Source organism: Narcine bancroftii, chromosome 7, assembly GCF_036971445.1.
Source record: "Narcine bancroftii isolate sNarBan1 chromosome 7, sNarBan1.hap1, whole genome shotgun sequence".
Lineage (NCBI taxonomy): Eukaryota > Metazoa > Chordata > Chondrichthyes > Torpediniformes > Narcinidae > Narcine > Narcine bancroftii.
This window is the reverse complement of record NC_091475.1, coordinates 188,455,133-188,473,813: the sequence shown is the minus strand read 5'-3', so window position 1 is coordinate 188,473,813 and position 18,681 is coordinate 188,455,133. Positions and strand designations below refer to the sequence as shown.

The window sequence follows — 18,681 nt, the reverse complement described above, 5'->3', positions numbered from 1 at the left end:
CTCTCTGTCTTCTATCTGCCAGCCAGTTCTCAATCCACATCAATACCTTGCCCCCAATCCCATGAACTTTGATTTTGCATCCCAGTCGTTTATGTGGAACCTTATCGAAGGCCTTTTGGAAATCCAGGTACACCACATCCACTGGCTCTCCCCCATCTATTTTACCTGTCACCATCTCAAAGAATTCCAATAGATTTGTCAAGCACAATTTACCTTTTGCAAATCCATGTTGACTCTGTCCGATCCCTTCTCTGCTAGTCATATGCTCCGCTATTACATCCTTAATAATGGATTCCATCATTTTGCCCACTTCTGATGTAAGGCTCACCGGCCTATAATTTCCCGCTTTTTTTCTACCCCCCTTTGTAAATAGTGGGGTAACATTAGCTACCCTCCAATCCATGGGTACTGATCCTGAGTCTATCGAGTTCTGGAAAATAATTTTTTAAGCATCTGCTATCTGAATGTCCACTTCTTTAAGTACCCTAGGATGTAGATTATCAGGCCCTTGGGATTTATCGGCCTTCAATCCCTTCAATTTCCCCAAGACCATGTCCTTAGAGATACTGATTTCTTTCAGCTCCTCCCTTGCATTAGTCTCTATGTTTCCCAACATTAGTCTTCCTTACTTTGGGGCCATCACACCTTCTGACACCTGATAACCATATAAAGCACAGAACAGGCCAGTTTGGCCCTACTAGTCCATCCTACGCTCCTGAACCAAAGCAGCATTGTTTTCATTTTACCATGACCAAATGTAACTCCACAGTATTTTAACCCTATTTACAGAATAGTTGCTCCAATGAAATATCATGAATGCAGACACAAGCAGGAGAAATGACCATTTTATAGTCAATTCATAGTACTTTTAATAATCTGGTGTGAAAGGTAGGAAGAGCCGTCATTTCTTCCTCTCCCAAGACAAGCTGGGATTGTCCCAGTTCACAGCTTCCCTCATTAAACAACTTTCACTATAATGGATTTTAAAAATTATGTTGTCAAGGGTGAAAATTACACAAGAAAACTGCACCAGAAGGAAAAGCGGACATTTAAAAAATGGTGAAATGCAAATGAAAGGTACCAAGTCATTCTGCACCTGTCCTTGGGTATATGTGAAGGGGAAAAATAATCTATGCAGCAGGTTGTCGACTGCCACTGCTTCATACAGTTGCAGTATTTTAATTTTCTAACAATTGTTAGATTAATAATGGTCACATGTTGGTTGTATATTATGTTCAATTAAAAGCAACATGTTGTCATGATAATGATTATGTATGAGATGTACCGGAAGTCACGTGGTATGAGAGAGAGATAAGAGCACAAGCAGGAGAACAAAGGAAACTGGAAAATAAAGACACTGAGAAGTTTACCTGATAAAACTTGTGTTCAATGTTTTATTAACTTCACATTTCGGGCCACAAATGTGACATTGGCGACGAGGATGAAAGAAGCTTGAAGAAAATTAAAGACTAAAGAAGATTACAGAGGATTACAGACAACTTCAAGGTGATAAGAATTTTCTCTTTGACTCAGTACTTTTGGGGCTGGAATATTTCCTCATGGCTGGGGCAGACGGTGACTTTCTAACGCATAGTGGAATTGCTCATTTTGACCCAACGGGTGATGCAAGCACTGTAAGTGTGAAGTGGAAGGCATGGCTGGAAGAATTTGAATCCTACGTCGACAGTCGTGGCCTATTTCTAGATACCGGTACAGTTGAACAAAAAGCGCAGAGAAGGGCGTTACTTCTTTTCACCGCAGGACCTGCAGTTCGGGAAACATTTAAAACACTTTTGAATACAGGTAGGAAGGATGAGTACCGGAAAGCGGTAGATGCATTAAATGCACACTATGTAGTGACACCGAATGCTACATTTCAACGCCATTTGTTTCGGAGAACGAGACAAGAAGATGGCCAGACAATTGCTCAGTACGTGACGAGACTACGCCAGCTAGCTGTTGGATGCAATTACATGGCAGCTGATTTGGACAACCAATTATTGGATCAAGTCGTACAGCATTGCAGATCAGATAAACTCAGAAGACGTCTACTGGAAAGAGGGAGTGAGTTGGAACTCACCGATGCTTTATCCATTGCTGCTGCATTAGAGGCTGTTGAAGGGCAATTTCATACCATGACCCTGAAAGACAACTCAAGCCAGCAAATTAAGAGGCTCTCACATCACCATAATCAGCCAAGATATACGTCGACACAGGATGTGGAGTGTTATCGATGTGGAAACCGAGGTCACTTTGGAAAAGACCCATATTGCCCGGCCAAAGGCAAAGTTTGCAGAAAGTGTGGAGGTAAGGACCACTTTGCAAAGAAGTGCAAAAGCAAGTCCAATGCAGACCAGAAGAGGAAGAGTACAACTTCCAAAGGCAAAGCCTGGGGGAAAGGAAAGTATCCTGGAAAGAAAGATACCATTCACCAGATAGATGGTGACGATGATGATGCCCAGGAGGGACAGAGGTGTTACCAATTTACGTTGAATGATGTACATCATGAGAAGGTCCCAGTGATCATTGGTGGAGTGACAGTGCAGGTCATTGTAGACTCAGGCAGTGACAGTAATGTGATTGATCGACATTTATGGGAGAAGTTGAAAAGGAAACAGATCATCTGTACCTCAAAGAAGTGTTCCAAGAAACTGTATCCATACACAGCAACCAAGCCATTGCAGACCATTGGATGTTTTACTGCAACTGTTGAAGCTGGAGATAAGTACACCGAAGCAGAGTTTATGGTCATAGAAGAGAGGGGAGAACCATTGCTGAGTAGACACAGCGCAAGACCTGGCAATACTTCATATTGGAGCTTGTGTCAATTCAATTCAGTCATACAAGGATATGAAGCAAGAATTCCCCGCAGTCTTCCAAGGAGTAGGAAAGCTGAAAGGTCGACAATTGAAGCTAGCGGTAGATGAAACGGTCAAACCCAAGGCACAACCAATGCGCCGAACTCCGTTTGGACTTCGTGGGAAAGTCGAAGCCAAAATTAAAGAATTGATCGAACAAGACATTATTGAACCGGTGGAACATTCGACACAATGGGTCAGTCCCGTAGTGATTGTGCCCAAACCAAAGGGTGACATAAGACTATGTGTTGACATGAGAATGGCCAATGAAGCTATAATTAGAGAACGACACCCTATACCAACAGTGGAGGAAATACTTCAAGAACTAAATACCAGCAAGGTATTCTCAAAAATTGATCTGAAATAGGGCTATCATCAATTAGAGCTGGATCCAGGTTCCCGAGATGTAACAACATTTGTGACTCACTGTGGATTGTATCGTTACAAGAGACTATCATTTGGAATTAATGCAGTTTCGGAGATCTACCAGTATGAAATCCATCGAGTGATTCAAGGCATTCCTGGAGTTGCCAACATTTCTGACGACATCATAGTCCATGCACCAATGAAGGAAGAGCATGACAAACAGTTGAGGCGTGTACTATCTAGACTACAGGAGGCAGGCCTTACCGTGAATGGAAACAAGTGCCAGTTCGGTGTGTCAAAAATGGACTTCATGGGACACAGACTTACACGGGAAGGACTAAACCCTGCAGAGGCCAAGGTGAAAGCTATTGAAGAGGCACGTGCACCTCAGAACGCAACAGAGGTGAGGAGTTTCCTGGGATTGGTCAATTTTTGTGCAAAGTTCATTCCTAATTTTGCTACAGTGGCAGAACCACTAAGGAAACTAACCAGGAAAGGTGTACCATTTTATTTTGGATCTGAGCAGAAGAAAGCGTTCACAACGCTGAAGCAAAGCCTGAGAGATGCAAAAACTCTTGGATATTACGATCCGGCGGCATCAACCAAAGTCATAGCGGATGCCAGCCCGGTTGGTTTAGGAGCCGTGTTGGTCCAGATGCATGATGGAGGACCAAGAATCATTGCCTATGCCAGCAGATCGTTATCAGATGTGGAAAGAAGATACTCTCAGACAGAGAAAGAAGCACTCGGACTTGAATGGGCCTGTGAGAGGTTCCATGCATATTTATACGGCATTGAATTTGAACTTATCACAGATCATAAGCCATTAGAGGTGATCTATGCACCTAGATCCAAACCTTGTGCCAGAATAGAGAGATGGGTACTCAGACTACAACTCTACAAATATAAAGTAATCCACATTGCAGGGAAAACAAACATTGCAGATCTGCTGTCCAGATTGGTGAAGGATGGTGGTCCACAATCCAAGTCAGAATTGGGAACAGAAACAGAGAGCTTTGTACGCTTCGTAGCTATTCAGTCGACACCAAAAGCTGTGACTACAAAGGAAGTCGAGAGAGAATCCGAACGTGATCCAGAACTCATGGAAGTAAGAGAATGCATACAGAGTGGACAATGGGATAAGTGTACTCACAAGGCTTACATTCCCATTAGAGACGAACTTTGTTGCATCGGACAGTGTGTATTAAGAGGTTGCAGATTGGTGATACTGCAAAGATTGAGACCGAAGATCGTATCCTTAGCGCATGAAGAACACCTAGGTATTGTTGGTACCAAGCAAAACCTCAGGAGCAAGGTATGGTGGCCAGGTTGTGATAAAGACGCAGAGAAATTTGTTAAAACTTGTCACGGATGTCAAATCACAAGTAGGAGTAATCCGCCAGAACCGATCCGGAGTACGCAACTCCCGACAGGACCATGGATCGACGAAGCTGTTGATTTTCTTGGACCTTTACCGACGGGTGAATCAATTATGGTAGTGATAGATTACTACAGCAGATACTATAAGTACGTGGTGTTGAAGTCCACAAACACTAAAAAAACAATACAAGCGTTAGCAGAGATATTCGCAAGATATGGATTACCTGTTACATTATACTCTGACAATGGTCCACAATTCATTTCAGAGACATTTGCGGAATACATGAGGACCACAGGTATCCACCATCATAAAGTAACTCCGAAATGGCCGCAAGCCAACGGAGAGGTAGAGAGACAAAATCAGTCCATTGAAAAACGATTGAGGATTGCACACGCTGAAGGACAAAATTGGCGAGAAGCATTGCTATCTTATGTGGCTGTCTATCGAGCAACGCCTCATGCAACCACTGTAAAAAGTCCTGCAGAAGCATTTTTTGGGAGAAAAATCCGCACAAAAATGCCAGAAATAAAGGAAATCCGAGACGACCAGGAGATGAGGGACCACGATGCTGAAAAGAAAGGTGCAGCAAAGCTGTACACAGATTCGAAACGTGGAGCCAAGTACTCAGACATCATGCCAGGAGATAATGTTCTAGTGAGGCATGAAACTGGTGCTAAGCTAGACACACCTTATTACCATCAACCCTATACTGTCGTATCCAGAAGTGGCAGTATGGTGACAGTCAAGTCTCCGACTGGAGTCCTGTATAAGAGAAATGTCTCAGGTGTAAAAAGGTACCAGTCCAGAAATGCATCGAGCGAAGAGGTTGAAAGGCCAATACGAGATGCTGAAACTGAGAGACCTGATGATGTTCCAGAGGCAGTTACCAGCACTCCTGATGAAGTGACTAGAGCGCCAGAAAAACCTGAAGCCGTGGTGAGCAGTATGTCCGACGCTGAGAGTGAACAACCGAGAAGCGATGACAATATCGCAGGCAGGCCGAAACAAAACCGGAAAGCGCCCAAACGATACGAAGACTTTGTGCCATAGTTTTAGTAAGAACTTTGGGACAGTATTTTAATCTTATATCATAATGTGCATGTATGAGTGCTGTAGGAAGTAAATTTTATGTAGTTCAGTTATAGTATTACCATTAGTTACGATGTTTGTAGGTTTCCGAGGGATATTGGTAAGTGAAGGTAAAGTTTATTTCTGATTAAAGGAGGGATGTCATGATAATGAATATGTATGAGATGTACCGGAAGTCACGTGGTATGAGAGAGAGATAAGAGCACAAGCAGGAGAACAAAGGAAACTGGAAAATAAAGACACTGAGAAGTTTACCTGATAAAACTTGGGTTCGATGTTTTATTAACTTCACATTTCGGGCCACAAATGTGACACATGTGGGCAGAGATTAAGTAATGGACATAATTATGATGCATCTAGTTTTAAATAATCTACCAATGCTTCATGACCAAGGTCACATAAAAGAAGCTATTAGATAGCCAACCTGTATCTCTGCATCTTGGTACATGACAATAAAGTTGAACTTTATAGAAGCTGTACTCAAGAAGGAATGAACACATTAAAAATAGGAATTAAAGAAAGGACACTGGAGATGACCGATATTAACCTAAATATTTGATTCAAAACATTATTCATCTTTTCAATATTGCTTAAACTTTGTTTTTTTGTTTAAGCATCAATGATCTTTTAATAATTTTAGTAAGTAAAAGAACTGATTTAAATAGGCAGATCTTAAGATGCATGCAGGCACTTGCTGTAGATCTTTGTGGGAACATATGGCAGAAACAATTAAAAAATCATGGTGACTACAGATTTTCATGTTTTATTTTTTACAATAAATTGCCTTGTATTTAATGGGCCTGCTGGTACAGGGGTGGCCAAACCGTGGCTCGCGAGCCGCATGCGGCTCTTTGACCTTTAATATGCAGCTCGTTGAAAATTTGAATATTCTATAAATTTCTACCCCCTCCCCCCGCCCGCCCAACTCGCACTGCTGGTCTCTCGCCCGCCCGACTCACGTCTTTAATAGCCTAAAATTTGTAGCATTGTATTTTAGTCATAAAAATATAATTATAATAAGACTAATTTTGTAAGGTGGAAATCTGTTTAAAATATCTCTAATTTTTTTGTTTACTTTTTTTTACATATTTGTGATTATTGAAACTAATACAAATTAACAGTTTAAAAACTGCATGCTTGAATAAATATTATTGCATTTAATATGCATTTCTAAAAATTTATAACAAATTTTTATCAAAATGTGCATGTAACAATAAAAACGTGTGGGTGAATTTTGTTCATGTCCTGTGGCGCTCAAGCATCTGAGCTTTGTGGCTCTTACATTAAGCAAGTTTGGCCACCCCTGTGCTGGTATAATAATTATGCACTTTCAAACTGCAGCACCTGGGTGAGATTACTGGGTCATGTGGGTAGGACGCGCCTTTCAAACAGCAGCCTAACTGACCTGTTAAATCACCCCTGCTATGACATGGTGAATGATGTGACACACAGGCACAAGCAGCCCCACAGCAATCCCTTTCTGTTTAAAGTTCTCCTAAATGCCCCCCCATAAGTTTCCCCTGCTCCCAGCCGTCATTTTCCCCCCCCACCCAGCTATGTGCCACTGTTGCAAATGGGGGAAGGGGGGTGCTGCCATAATGTGTCACTACCACAAGGGGGGTGTGCTATTGTGACATGCCGCTGCCATGAACAAGGGGGTTCCACCAATCAGGAAGTACTGCCGATGTTGGGGGGGGGGTATTGCTGCGATGGCTCATTGCGGGAGTGTGGGACCAATGGCTGTCTTCCTTACCCATAATCCCCCAAGCCATTGGAACTGCAGCATGGGGGATTATGGGTAAGGAAAACGGCCACTGCTCCCACACCCACATTGACCCATCACTGCGATCCGGAGTGGGATATCACAGCAGCCATCTCCCCTCCACCCCATTCCCCGGTAGCAGTACATCTCACCCCTCCCCCATTGTAGCAGCACCTCTCCACGGTCATGGCAGCACTCCCCCCTCCCCCATTCGTGGTAGCGGCACATCGATGCAGCTCCATTACAGGATCCTGTATTGAGTCAGTCAGGGGTTTCCCTATGATGCACTCATGCAAGCACTGACATCACCAGAGGAACCAGGTCTACCAATTTTCCTTTCAAATTGCAGGAGTAGGATGCTCAGTTAAGTTTTACTGGGTTCATTGACCATCTCTGAGGTAGGTCTTGGATCCAGTGGGTTTTGAATGAGTTGACCTTGTTGGACCCTGTCAAATAGCCATGTACCTGGGTTGTCACCAAGCAAATTGCCTGGTCAACCCCATTTTACATGGCAATTTGAAAGGACCTATTGAGAGTTATGATGATCTTAATACTTCCTAATGTCAAACCTGAAACATAAGACATTGTATTTTCTCCATATTTTATTCAATAGATATTTTCAGAATGTATATTTCTTTGGACATCCATAATATGTTATTTTGAATCAATTCTCCTATTTCCAACCGTTGGTGCTGTTTTTGTATGACTTATTTCAATTAATAAGATACTTTGCCCACATTTCAAAGGCTCTGAAAGAAATGCAGATATTGACTTTCATGTTTCGCAAATCACCATTCAAAGCTAATGGTGTAAATGGCAACTGTATTAAATGGATAAGAAAGGTTCAGCAGGTCAAGGGCCAAACACAGGCAAACGGGACAATCTCAGATAGTCAATTTGATTGGCATGGACAAATTGGGCTGAAGTTTCTAAGTTTCCAACTGTTTTGATTTCAAACAAAAGAATACTTGGGTTCATAAAAAGGAGTGGTGCACAAAGCTACCATTCCTTCAAGCCCCAAAGAAACTAATCTCAAATATGGAAATTCCACAGTACAAAAGAAGGCACTGGGACTGAACTCTTCCTTATCTCATCCTAATTGAGCATAGGGGAACCTGCAAACCAGGTCATCAGGTACCATTCTTTTGCAGTTCCCAGTCAGCCTCGCCAATGAAGTTGATAGAGCCTAAGAGTAAGTTGTCCACATTCAGTGTGTGGAGACCTACTGCCAGAGTGGAACAAAAGTGAAATACAATGTTTAAAGACCACTACATATTAGATTGAGGTATTTGTCAAAATTCCAGTTTTGGTCCAACTATTTAAAAATAGGTTGAATGCAATTCACCCCAGTATTGAGTTGTCTGGTCCCAGTGTTACCACTGTCGCTTCTGTAGCCTGAAGGGATAGCAGCTTCGCCAATGCTTCAGAAGTCTTGCTCTACAACGAAAGTAATCAAGGAGAAATCTGAGAAATTACTATTATAACAATTCCCATTCCTTTATTCTTCCCCGCTCCACTTGCATTTGTAACACTTCTTCTGATTTCTGGTTAAGTTCTTTCACAGATATCCATTACTCATCCTTTGATGCCTTCTTGTCCACTTCCTCAGGGTTACCCAAGTTTAGCTGTAAGTGAACTCGTAATGTTTGTCTTCACCCTATTGCTGCAGACCACCAAAAATATAACCTATGGATCATTTCTGGTCTATGGACCACAGGTTGAGAAATATTGTACTAGATCAGTGGTTTTCAAACTGCCCCCCAAAACTCACATTCCATCTTGAGCAATCCCTATGCCATATGTGCTCTGTGATTTGTAAGGGGTTGCTTAAGGTGGGATGTGAGTGGGAAGGGAAGGTTGAGAACCATTGGTCTAGACCCAATTGTTACTGAAATATCTTGCTTGAGAACAATTGTCATTGGCCCATTTCCTTTGGAGTTATGAAACCGTGCACATGACGAGTCAATTAGGTACAATTAAAACAGTGGTTTTCAAACCTTTTTTTCCCCATTCACATAAGGTGGAATGTGAATTTTGGGGGGCAGTTTGAAAACCACTGTACTAGATGATCACCATTTCATTTCTTTGCATTATATCTTTTTGCACTCCTCTCTCAGTTAGTTCCCAAGTCTAGACAATAAATATTTCAATCCAGAATTAATGGCTGTATTAGAAAGACACAAAATAGGAGTGGAGTAGTGTTGATTAGTAGAAAGCTCCTTTGTACCAATTCATCCTTTAAAACTGTGAGAGTGGGTTCCCAAAATGTAAACAATAGTCCATAAAAATGAATCACCCATATTGGAAAGCTCAAATGACCAGGAGTTAGAACATTTTGCCATCCTGAAGGCAAGGCCAACGGTTGGCAATGATAAAAACGGTCTGATCCATAAGAAATTGTAACTTCAGTAAAAGTAAAGAAGAATCAGAATTTTTTAAAAAAAATAGAAAATAGAAGTTAAAATTCAGTCAAATTTTACATTAGAAAAAACAATTCGGTAACATTTCCATAGATGTAAAATATAATAACTAAGCCATTAAAAACTACAAATGAATAATTACCTTTGCTACATGCTCCAGCCATCTCCCCAAGGCAATGAAGACAAACAGCATGGGTGGAGTATCAAAGAACGTCACTGGACTTTGTTCTGTCTTTTCAGCAATGGCCACAATCAGTATTACACAGGAGTATAGATACGCAGTGGAAGTTGCCAGAACGATGAGGACATCCATATTGGCAGTTTTGTGCTTCAGAGACTTGTAGGCTTGCACGTAGAAGTGCCATCCTCCAAGAAACTTTAATGTCAGGAGCCGATTTCAATGAAACATATGGAATGAAAGACATAAAATCGCTCTTCAGCAAACCATTATTTTTCCACAATATTCTCAGGAACACTTCTAAGAATTTAAATTAGCTTTGGAATATGAATAATTTTCCTGCTTAATTTAATACAAGGAAAAGTATTCACACATAGACATCTAAAAGTTATTAATTGAAATAATTCTAATCAACAAAAATTCTGAACCATTGCAAATCCAGATTATTGACTTTTACATCAGATCCTCTAAAATACCAACCAAATAAGTTTAATGTAGTCTCTTATGAGCAGTTTACTATATATATATATTAAATATAATAAAAATAATCTATACTTTATCATGAAAGTTTCTTCTGAGATTTTGAACTCATATTTGATGAGCTTCTGAGTAAAAACTTACAATGAAGATATTGACCCATCAAATTATGAAGCCTTACTAATAGACACATCATGGTTAGAGAAGTTGATTATAATTTATTGTATAGATTGTTATGATCACCAACATTTGATCATCAATTTCAAATGTCTATTAATCACCAGGAATGTGCCAATGTGGAAATTTGAAAAAGGAAAGGCTGTGATGTTGTCTACATGGATATATAGGAGGTTAGTCAAGAAGGTTCAGACAGTTTTCCTGGTAAAGTTACAAAATGGATTTGACAATGGGCTGGATGGAATTATTGCTTCTCAAACTGGAGGCCGGTGATGAGTGGTGTGCCTCAGGGATTGGTGCTGGGATCATTGTTGTTTGTCATCTAGGTCAATGATCTGGATGACAATTTGATAATTGCATCAGCAAGTTTGTAGATGGCATTAAAAATGGAGGTGCTGTGGACAGCGAAGAAGGATTTCAAAGACTTGCAGAAGGATCTGGATCAGCTGGAAAAAGGGGTTGAACAATGGTAGATGCAATTTAATGCAGCCAAGTGTGAGGTATTGCATTTTAGAAGGACAAATGAAAAAAGGACGTACATGATGAATGGTAGGGCATTCACTAAGGAGTGCTGTAGAACAGAGAAACATGGGAATAGATACAGAATTCCCTGAATGGTAGGGCATTCACTGAGGAGTGCTGTAGAACAGAGAAACATGGGAATACAGATACAGGAGAATAGGGTTGTAAAGAAAGCTGTTGGCATATTGGCCTTCATATAGGAGCTGGGATGTTATAGTGAAGTTGTATAAGAAATTGATGAGGATAAATTTGGAGTATTGAGTACAATTTTGGTCACCTAACTACAGGAAAGATATCAATAAGATAGAAAGAATGCAGAGAAGATTTACTAGGATGTTGCCTGGACTTTACTCCCTGGAGCGTAGAAGAATGAAGGGAGATTTGATAGAGGTTTTTAAAATTATGAGGGGATAAATAGAGTAAATGTAGATAGACTTTTTCCACTGAGGGTAGGTGAGTACAAACCAGAGGACATGGGTTAAGAGTGAAAGGGGAAAAGTTTAGGGGAACATGACGGAGAACTTCTTCACACAGAGAGTAGTGGGAGTTTGGAATGAGCTGCCAGCTGAGGTGGTGAATGCAGGTTCAATTTTAACATGAAGAAAAATTTGGAGAGGTACATAGATGGGAGAGGTATGGAGGGCTACGGAGTGGATGCAGGACAGTGGAACTAAAAAAAAGATGATTTGGTATAGACTAGAAGGGCCAAGGGGGGGCCTGTTTCTGTGCTGTAGTGTTCTATGGTTCTATATAAATTGGTCAGAGTACATGGGATAAAGTATCTGTTTTTTAAAAAAAATTACTGTCTTGGAGTCTATTACCTCTGCTTAAAAGATCACCGCATCAATAAAATGGAATGACTTCAATATTCCTTTAGGGCTACATTAATGACAACCATTAATTCAAAGATCTTGAACATACAACCAGATTTCCACTTACTGACACATTGACTGAAACATGAACACTTTCAGAGACATACAGGCACAGAAGAAGGTAATTTGCCCATCCTTCCACATGCCACTCACCCACCTTCCAAGCCTGCTCCATCATCAAAATTATGGCTGATCCAATCCTGGGCTTAATCCATATTTTTGCTTTCTCTCCATAACCATAGTTTAAACAAAGACAACACAGGACACCTATTTCTGGCCTCCCAGATAGATCCTCTTGACAGTATATTTAATCACAGTTGAAAAATATAAACTATATGGCAACTTTGCATAGACTACAATGTTAGTATTTTAATTGGACACATAGGTGTAGTTAGGTGGTAACGGATCATGAGCTGGAAGGGCCTGTTGCTATGATGCAATTAAAGTGAAAGAAATTAACGAGAATGATTTTAGAAGAAAAGGAATTGCACAAAATTCTGAGAGGTCTTGACATGATAGATACTGAATACCTTGAATGAGAAATCTACAACTATCATTCACAGTCTCATAACAAGACAATTTAGGACTGAGATGAGGATAAAATTCTTTTAATTTCCTCAACTCAGTTCCTCAAGTCCCTTCAACATTCTAGTAAATCTTCTCTGCACCCTTTCTATCTTATTGATATCTTTCCTATAGTGAGGTAAGAAAAGTGCACACAATGAAGACGAACCCCACCATAAGCTGCTTCAATCAATGGGAAATTCAGTTACCGTGATTTGGAAAACTGCGACCATTTCCTGTTTTACGCAAGTAATTATTCATTTACCGCGAGATCTTTCTGGAAATTTCTGGAAAACTCGAGTTACGAGTTACAAGAACGGCCCTAAAATATGCGCTAATGACAGTCAGATTCAGAGTGTGCCCCCTATTAAATATGGATAAAATAAAATGTGGCATAGAATCTGACAGTGATTTTAAAAGGAAAAGAAAAGCAATGGCTTTAGAAGAAAAATTTGAAGACGGTGCCAGCAATGTAAAAAATCAGATATGATCTGGGTCACAATGAGTCCATGGTACGCACAATTTTAAGTCAGAAGCAGGAATATAAAGAACAAGGTAAAGTTGAATCAATCTCTCTAAGAATGCAAATTACTCGAAACAGAAATCAATTAATGATTGAAATGGAAAGGCTACTTCATTTTTGGATTGAAGATTGTAACCAAAAGCGAACACCACTTGGTACAAAAAAACATTCAAACTAAAGCTTTAAACATCTTTTGGGTACTTAAAGGAAATAAATTTCAAGGGAATATGGAAACGTTTGCTGCAAGTTTAGGTTGGTTTGACTGCTTTAAACATTGAACAGGATTACACAAGGTAAGAATTACAGGGGAAACTGCTCGTGGTGGAAAAAAAAATGCTGTTGCAAACATTCTCAAAAATTTTTCAAAAAACTGTTGAAGGCAGCAATTACACAGATCAATAAATATTAAACGTTGATGAAATGGGCCTATTCTGGATAAGAATGCCAGCAAAAAGATGAAGCATCTCAACCAGGAAGCAAAGCTTTGAAAGATCAACTTATTCGGGAGGCAATGCAGAAGCCTATGCTAGTGGACCATACTCTCAATCCCCGTGCTTTTAAAGGGATTAGCAGTCAAAACTCTACCAGTTATTGAAGACTGGTTCATTTCGCACTTTTTCCCAACAGTTGAAAAATATTGCAAGAAATATAACCTTAGTTTTAAAGCGCAATGCACAAGGACATCCTACTTCATTGGGAGATTTGAATGAATACAACATCATTATTGCAATCAATGGACCAAGAAACTCTTGCTTCACTTCGAAGGACTTTTGCATAAGCCCTTCAAGCAATATCAAGAGAAAATGGAATTTTGGGCAAAATACAATATAAAGCAGTCTACTGAAAACATTAAACTTTCATGGCAAGAGGTTACTTCTAGCATTATGCAAGTCGTTTGGAAATAACTTTTCCTCCATTGTGCAAATGATTTTCTTGGCTTCAGTCCCATGGACAAAATAATTGAAGAGATAACTACTATTGGAAGTAACATAGGAAGATCTGAGAATTGTTTGATTCATATGTAGAAATAAGCAAAAATTATCTTCTTCAAGTCAATGAGCAAGAAGCATTTGAAGAAGCTGAAGACAAAGAGGGTGAAACAACTGAAAATATGGCTAAAGAAATCACGATAAGAAGAACGAAGAAGGATTTGAACTTTTGAAACCCGCCAAGGATTTTTATCGAAATGTCAAACCTAACATGGAAAGAAGGATGGAAGTCCACAGCAATTTAGAAAAAGTGATCACCAGCTCAAGTCAATTGTATCATGAGGAAAAAAAAAATCAAAATCTGTGCAGTCAACTTTGGAAAAATATTTTTCTGAGAAATAGTTTGGTTCTGATGAAATATATGAAAAATATCCTAATTATTTTTATTAACCTTAACAGTTTTGGCATTATACGTAGCTAAATGTTCTTTATAAAACACATTTTTATAAGTCTTGATGGATGATGTGAAAGGAAGGGGATTCATTGTCATTATTCCCATTGATTCTATTAATCACTTAATGCAAATTCGTCTCATGCGAGTAAAAATTGGGATGAATTAATCAGGTAAAGCGGGGTTTGCCAGTACAGGTACACAATCCTTTATCCGGACATCTAAAATTTGGAAAGCTCCAAAATCTGGCAAGTGGGGAGAGAGACGGCAGCGCGAGTCGGGCAAGTGAGCGATGGGGAGAGACTGACGGCGTGAGTTGGGTGGATGAGGGGGAGAAACTGGCAGCGCAAGTTGGGTGGGCGGGGGGGAGACCGGCAGCGCGACTGGAAGGGGGTGGAGGTGGATATGGCAGCACAATTCGAATGGGTTTAAATCTGGTTTTCCAAAATCCAGAAAAATCCAAAATTCGGAACACACTGTCCCCCAAGGGTTTCAGATAAAGAATTGTGTACCTGTACTTCAAATTTGGCCTCACCAATGCCTTATACAACTTTATCACACATCCCAACTCCTATACTCAATACTTTGATTTGTGAAGGCCAATATGCCAAAAGGTCTCTATGACCCCATCTACATGTGATGTCACTTTCAGTAAATTATGTAGCTGTATTCCCAGATTCCTCTGTTCTATTACACTCCTCAGTGCCCTACCATTTATCATGCATTCAAAATGTACTTCCAAATTACAACACCTCACACTTGTCTGCACTAAATTCCATCTGCCATTTTGCACCCCATTTTTCCAGCTGCTCCAAATCCCTTTGCAAGCCCTGAAAGACTTCCTTGCTGTCCACTATACCTTCAACATTTGTGTCATCTGCAAAATTGCTGATCCAAATTATCACATTATCATCTAGACCAGGGGTGTCAAACTCAAATTCACAGAGGGCCAAAATTAAAAACTTGGACTAAGTCGTGGGCCAAACTAAATATTTATTGAAAATTTTCAACAACATCTGCATGTTTTCTCTTCTTTCAACATATGTAATGTTAAACTTTTTCTTATTAAAATAAATGTTTAATAATAGTTTTGGTTAAACTATTTCCAGAAGAAGCATTAACAAATGAGAAATGAAATATTCAATAAATAATATTTCTCTATAGCCTTTAAGCTCCTTTTAAATGTATTTTTTTTCACAAGCCAACAAGTCAAAAAAATAACAACTTGCTTCAATTAAAATCCAATCTTTCAACTATGAACAGTCCAAAGTTAACCAAAGAAAATATTAATCGAAGCTTAGCTTGCGACACTGTGATTTACTCTGATGCACCTGGGTCTAAACCAGATTTTTGGCATCTCTTCTTAGATGCAAGTTCATCAAACTCTGGGGTCAGAGTTTTCCTCCCACCTGTCTTGAAAGGTCCTGTTTTCTGTCTTTCGTTTGGCCATTTTTCATAAGGGGTTTATTACATGTGAGTTAGGCGACAGGTCGCAGGTGCTAATGAAAGTAAAGAGAGGAGGTGGGGGTGATTAGCGGGCTGATGGGCCGGCGCCAATTCATTTGCAAAGCATTCTGAGATTTGTAGTATTAGCTGTGCATGCGCTATACTGGCGCGGCGGCCAGCGGGCCAGCTCTAATACATATTTGATATGATCTTGCAGGCCAAATATAATTATATCACGGGCCAAATTTGGCCCGCGTGCCTGATTTTGACATGTGTGATCTAGATCTTTGATATAGATGACAAACAACAACAGTCCCAGCACCGATCCCTGAGGAACACTAGTCACAGGTCTCCAGCCTGAGAGGCAAATCATCCACTACCCCTCTCTGGCTTCTCTTGTAAAGTTAATGTTGAATCCAGTTTACTACCTTCCCATCGAGCAACTGAACCTTTCTGAATAACCTCCCATGTGGTACCTTGTCCATGTAGTCCATGTAGGCAACATTCACACCCTTTCTCTCATCAACGTCCCTGGTAACCTCCTCAAAAAACTTTGTAAGATTGGTTAAACATGACCTACCATGCTCAAATCCACATTGAATATTCCTAATCAGTCCCTGACTATCCAAAAAACTTATTTTTCCAATCTCCTAGAAAACCTTCCTATAACATACCTTCTACAGATTTTAAACTTTAGTATTCTTTACCTATTATTTTCTGTAACTATTTTTGCCCATTGCTTGAGGCTGCCAAAAGCTCGAATTCCAGATAATGGAGATTTTACTATATATCTACCAGGCCCCCTGCAATTTCTGCACTTGTTAGGCTCTGAGGATTTATCCACCTTTATTTGGTTTAAGACCTCACTTCTTTTTTGCTTCACTTCAATAGACTCTGTTTCATGAGTAAATACAGATGCAAACAAAAACATTCAAGATCTCCCCCATCTCTTCTGGCTCCATACATAGCCAATGTAAAAGAATTTTGTCACTCACTCTTCTTTTGCTCTTAATATACCTTTAAAAAGCCCTTAGGGTCTTTCTTCACATTGTCTGCCAAAGCAACATCTTCTTTTAGCTCTCATGATTTCCCTCTCAAGATTTTCCTGCGTTTATACTCTTCAAGAACCTCATTTGCTTCTTGGTGTCTCTACTTGCTATACATCTCTCTCTTCTTCTTAACCAGATCTCCAAGATCCTTCAAAAACCAAGGTTCTTTATGCCTGTTAACTTTGCCTTTAATCCTTACAGGATCATACAAAATCCATACCCTCAAAATTTCATCTTTGACTGACTTCTACTTTCCTAGCACATCCTTGCCAGAAAACAACCTAACTCAATCCATGCTTTTCAGATCCTTTCTCATTTCCTCAAAATAGCCCTTTTTCCAATTTATAATCTCAACCTGAAACCTATCCTTATCCATAATTAATTTCAAACTAATGGCATTATGATCACTGGACTCAAAGTAGTCCCCTACACATACTTCAGTCACCTGCTCTGGCTTGTTCCCCAATAAGAGATTCATTCATCCTAGATGATACTTCAATATATTGATTTAGAAAACTTTCCAGAACAGATAGAGCAGCAAAATGATGTAGATGTTAATGTTGAGTATGCTTAAGGGTGAAAGCACAGAAGTAATGTTGAGGAACTTTAAGGACCTCTTGTGCAGGTTCAAGATAGGTTTTTCCTATTGGGACAAGGAAATTATGGTAGTAAAAGGGATTCGTGGCTGACGAAACAGGTCAGGCAGCTAGTCACGAGGAAGAAGGAAGTATACATTAGATATTGGAAACAGGAAGGGCTCATGAGAAGTATATGGAGGCCAGGAAGGGGCTTAAGAAAGAGCTTAAAGGGGGCATGAAAAGGCCTTGGCATGTAGAATTAAGGAGAACCCCAAGGTATTCTATGCGTATGTGAAAAACAGAAGGATGACGAGAATGAAGGTGGGGCCGCTAAATGATAAAGGAGAAAACATGTCCCTGGAGGAAGAGGAGGTTTGGGAGGTCCTAAATAAATACCTTGTGTCAGTATTCACAGGATAAAATTACTTTGAACATGGTGAGGTTGAAATTGAACAAGCTTGTGTGCTGGACAATGTGGAGATTAAGGAAGTGGAAGTATTGGATCTTCTTAAAATTATCAAGATTGAAAAGTCCCTGGGGCCAGATGCAATATACCTCAGGCTACTGTGGGAAGAGATAGCTGGGGCAGTAGCTATGATCTTTGAATCCTCCTCTTTGACCACAGAGGAGGTGCCAGAGGATTGGAGAATGGAAAATGTATTCCCCTTATTTCAAAAAGGTAATATGAAGAATCCTGGGAATTACAGACCAGTGAGTCTTGCGTCTGTTGTGTATAAACCTATGGAGAGGATTCTTAAGAATAGGATCTATGAGCATTTGGAGAAGTACACAAAATAAATTGATGAGGGTGGGATAGTAGATGTGGTCTACATGGATTTTAGCAAGGCATTTGACAAGGTCCCCCAGGAGAGACTCATCCTGAAAGTCATGAGTCAGGGGATCAGTGGAAAATTGACCGTATGGATTTTTAAAATTGGCTTGTAGGAAGAAAGCAGAGAGTAGTAGTGGAAGGAAAGTATTCTCCTGGAGTTCAGTGACTCGTAGAGTGCTGCAAGGATCTGTTCTGGGAACTCTGCTC

The 18,681-nt window shown here is 40.1% G+C and overlaps 1 protein-coding gene across 2 annotated transcripts in view; it reads right to left on the bottom strand.

Moving 5' to 3' along the window:
- The window catches only part of LOC138739518 (copper-transporting ATPase 2-like), a 146,060-nt gene that overhangs the window by 98,125 nt on the left and 29,254 nt on the right, over positions 1-18,681 (bottom strand). For both annotated transcript variants that reach the window (XM_069891756.1, XM_069891755.1), the window contains exons 8-9: positions 10,019-10,252; positions 8,802-8,893 (exon numbers count right to left, since the gene is read on the bottom strand). In XM_069891756.1, coding sequence (XP_069747857.1) covers positions 8,802-8,893; positions 10,019-10,252 — 326 coding nt within the window. The remainder of the gene's footprint in view (positions 1-8,801; positions 8,894-10,018; positions 10,253-18,681) is intronic.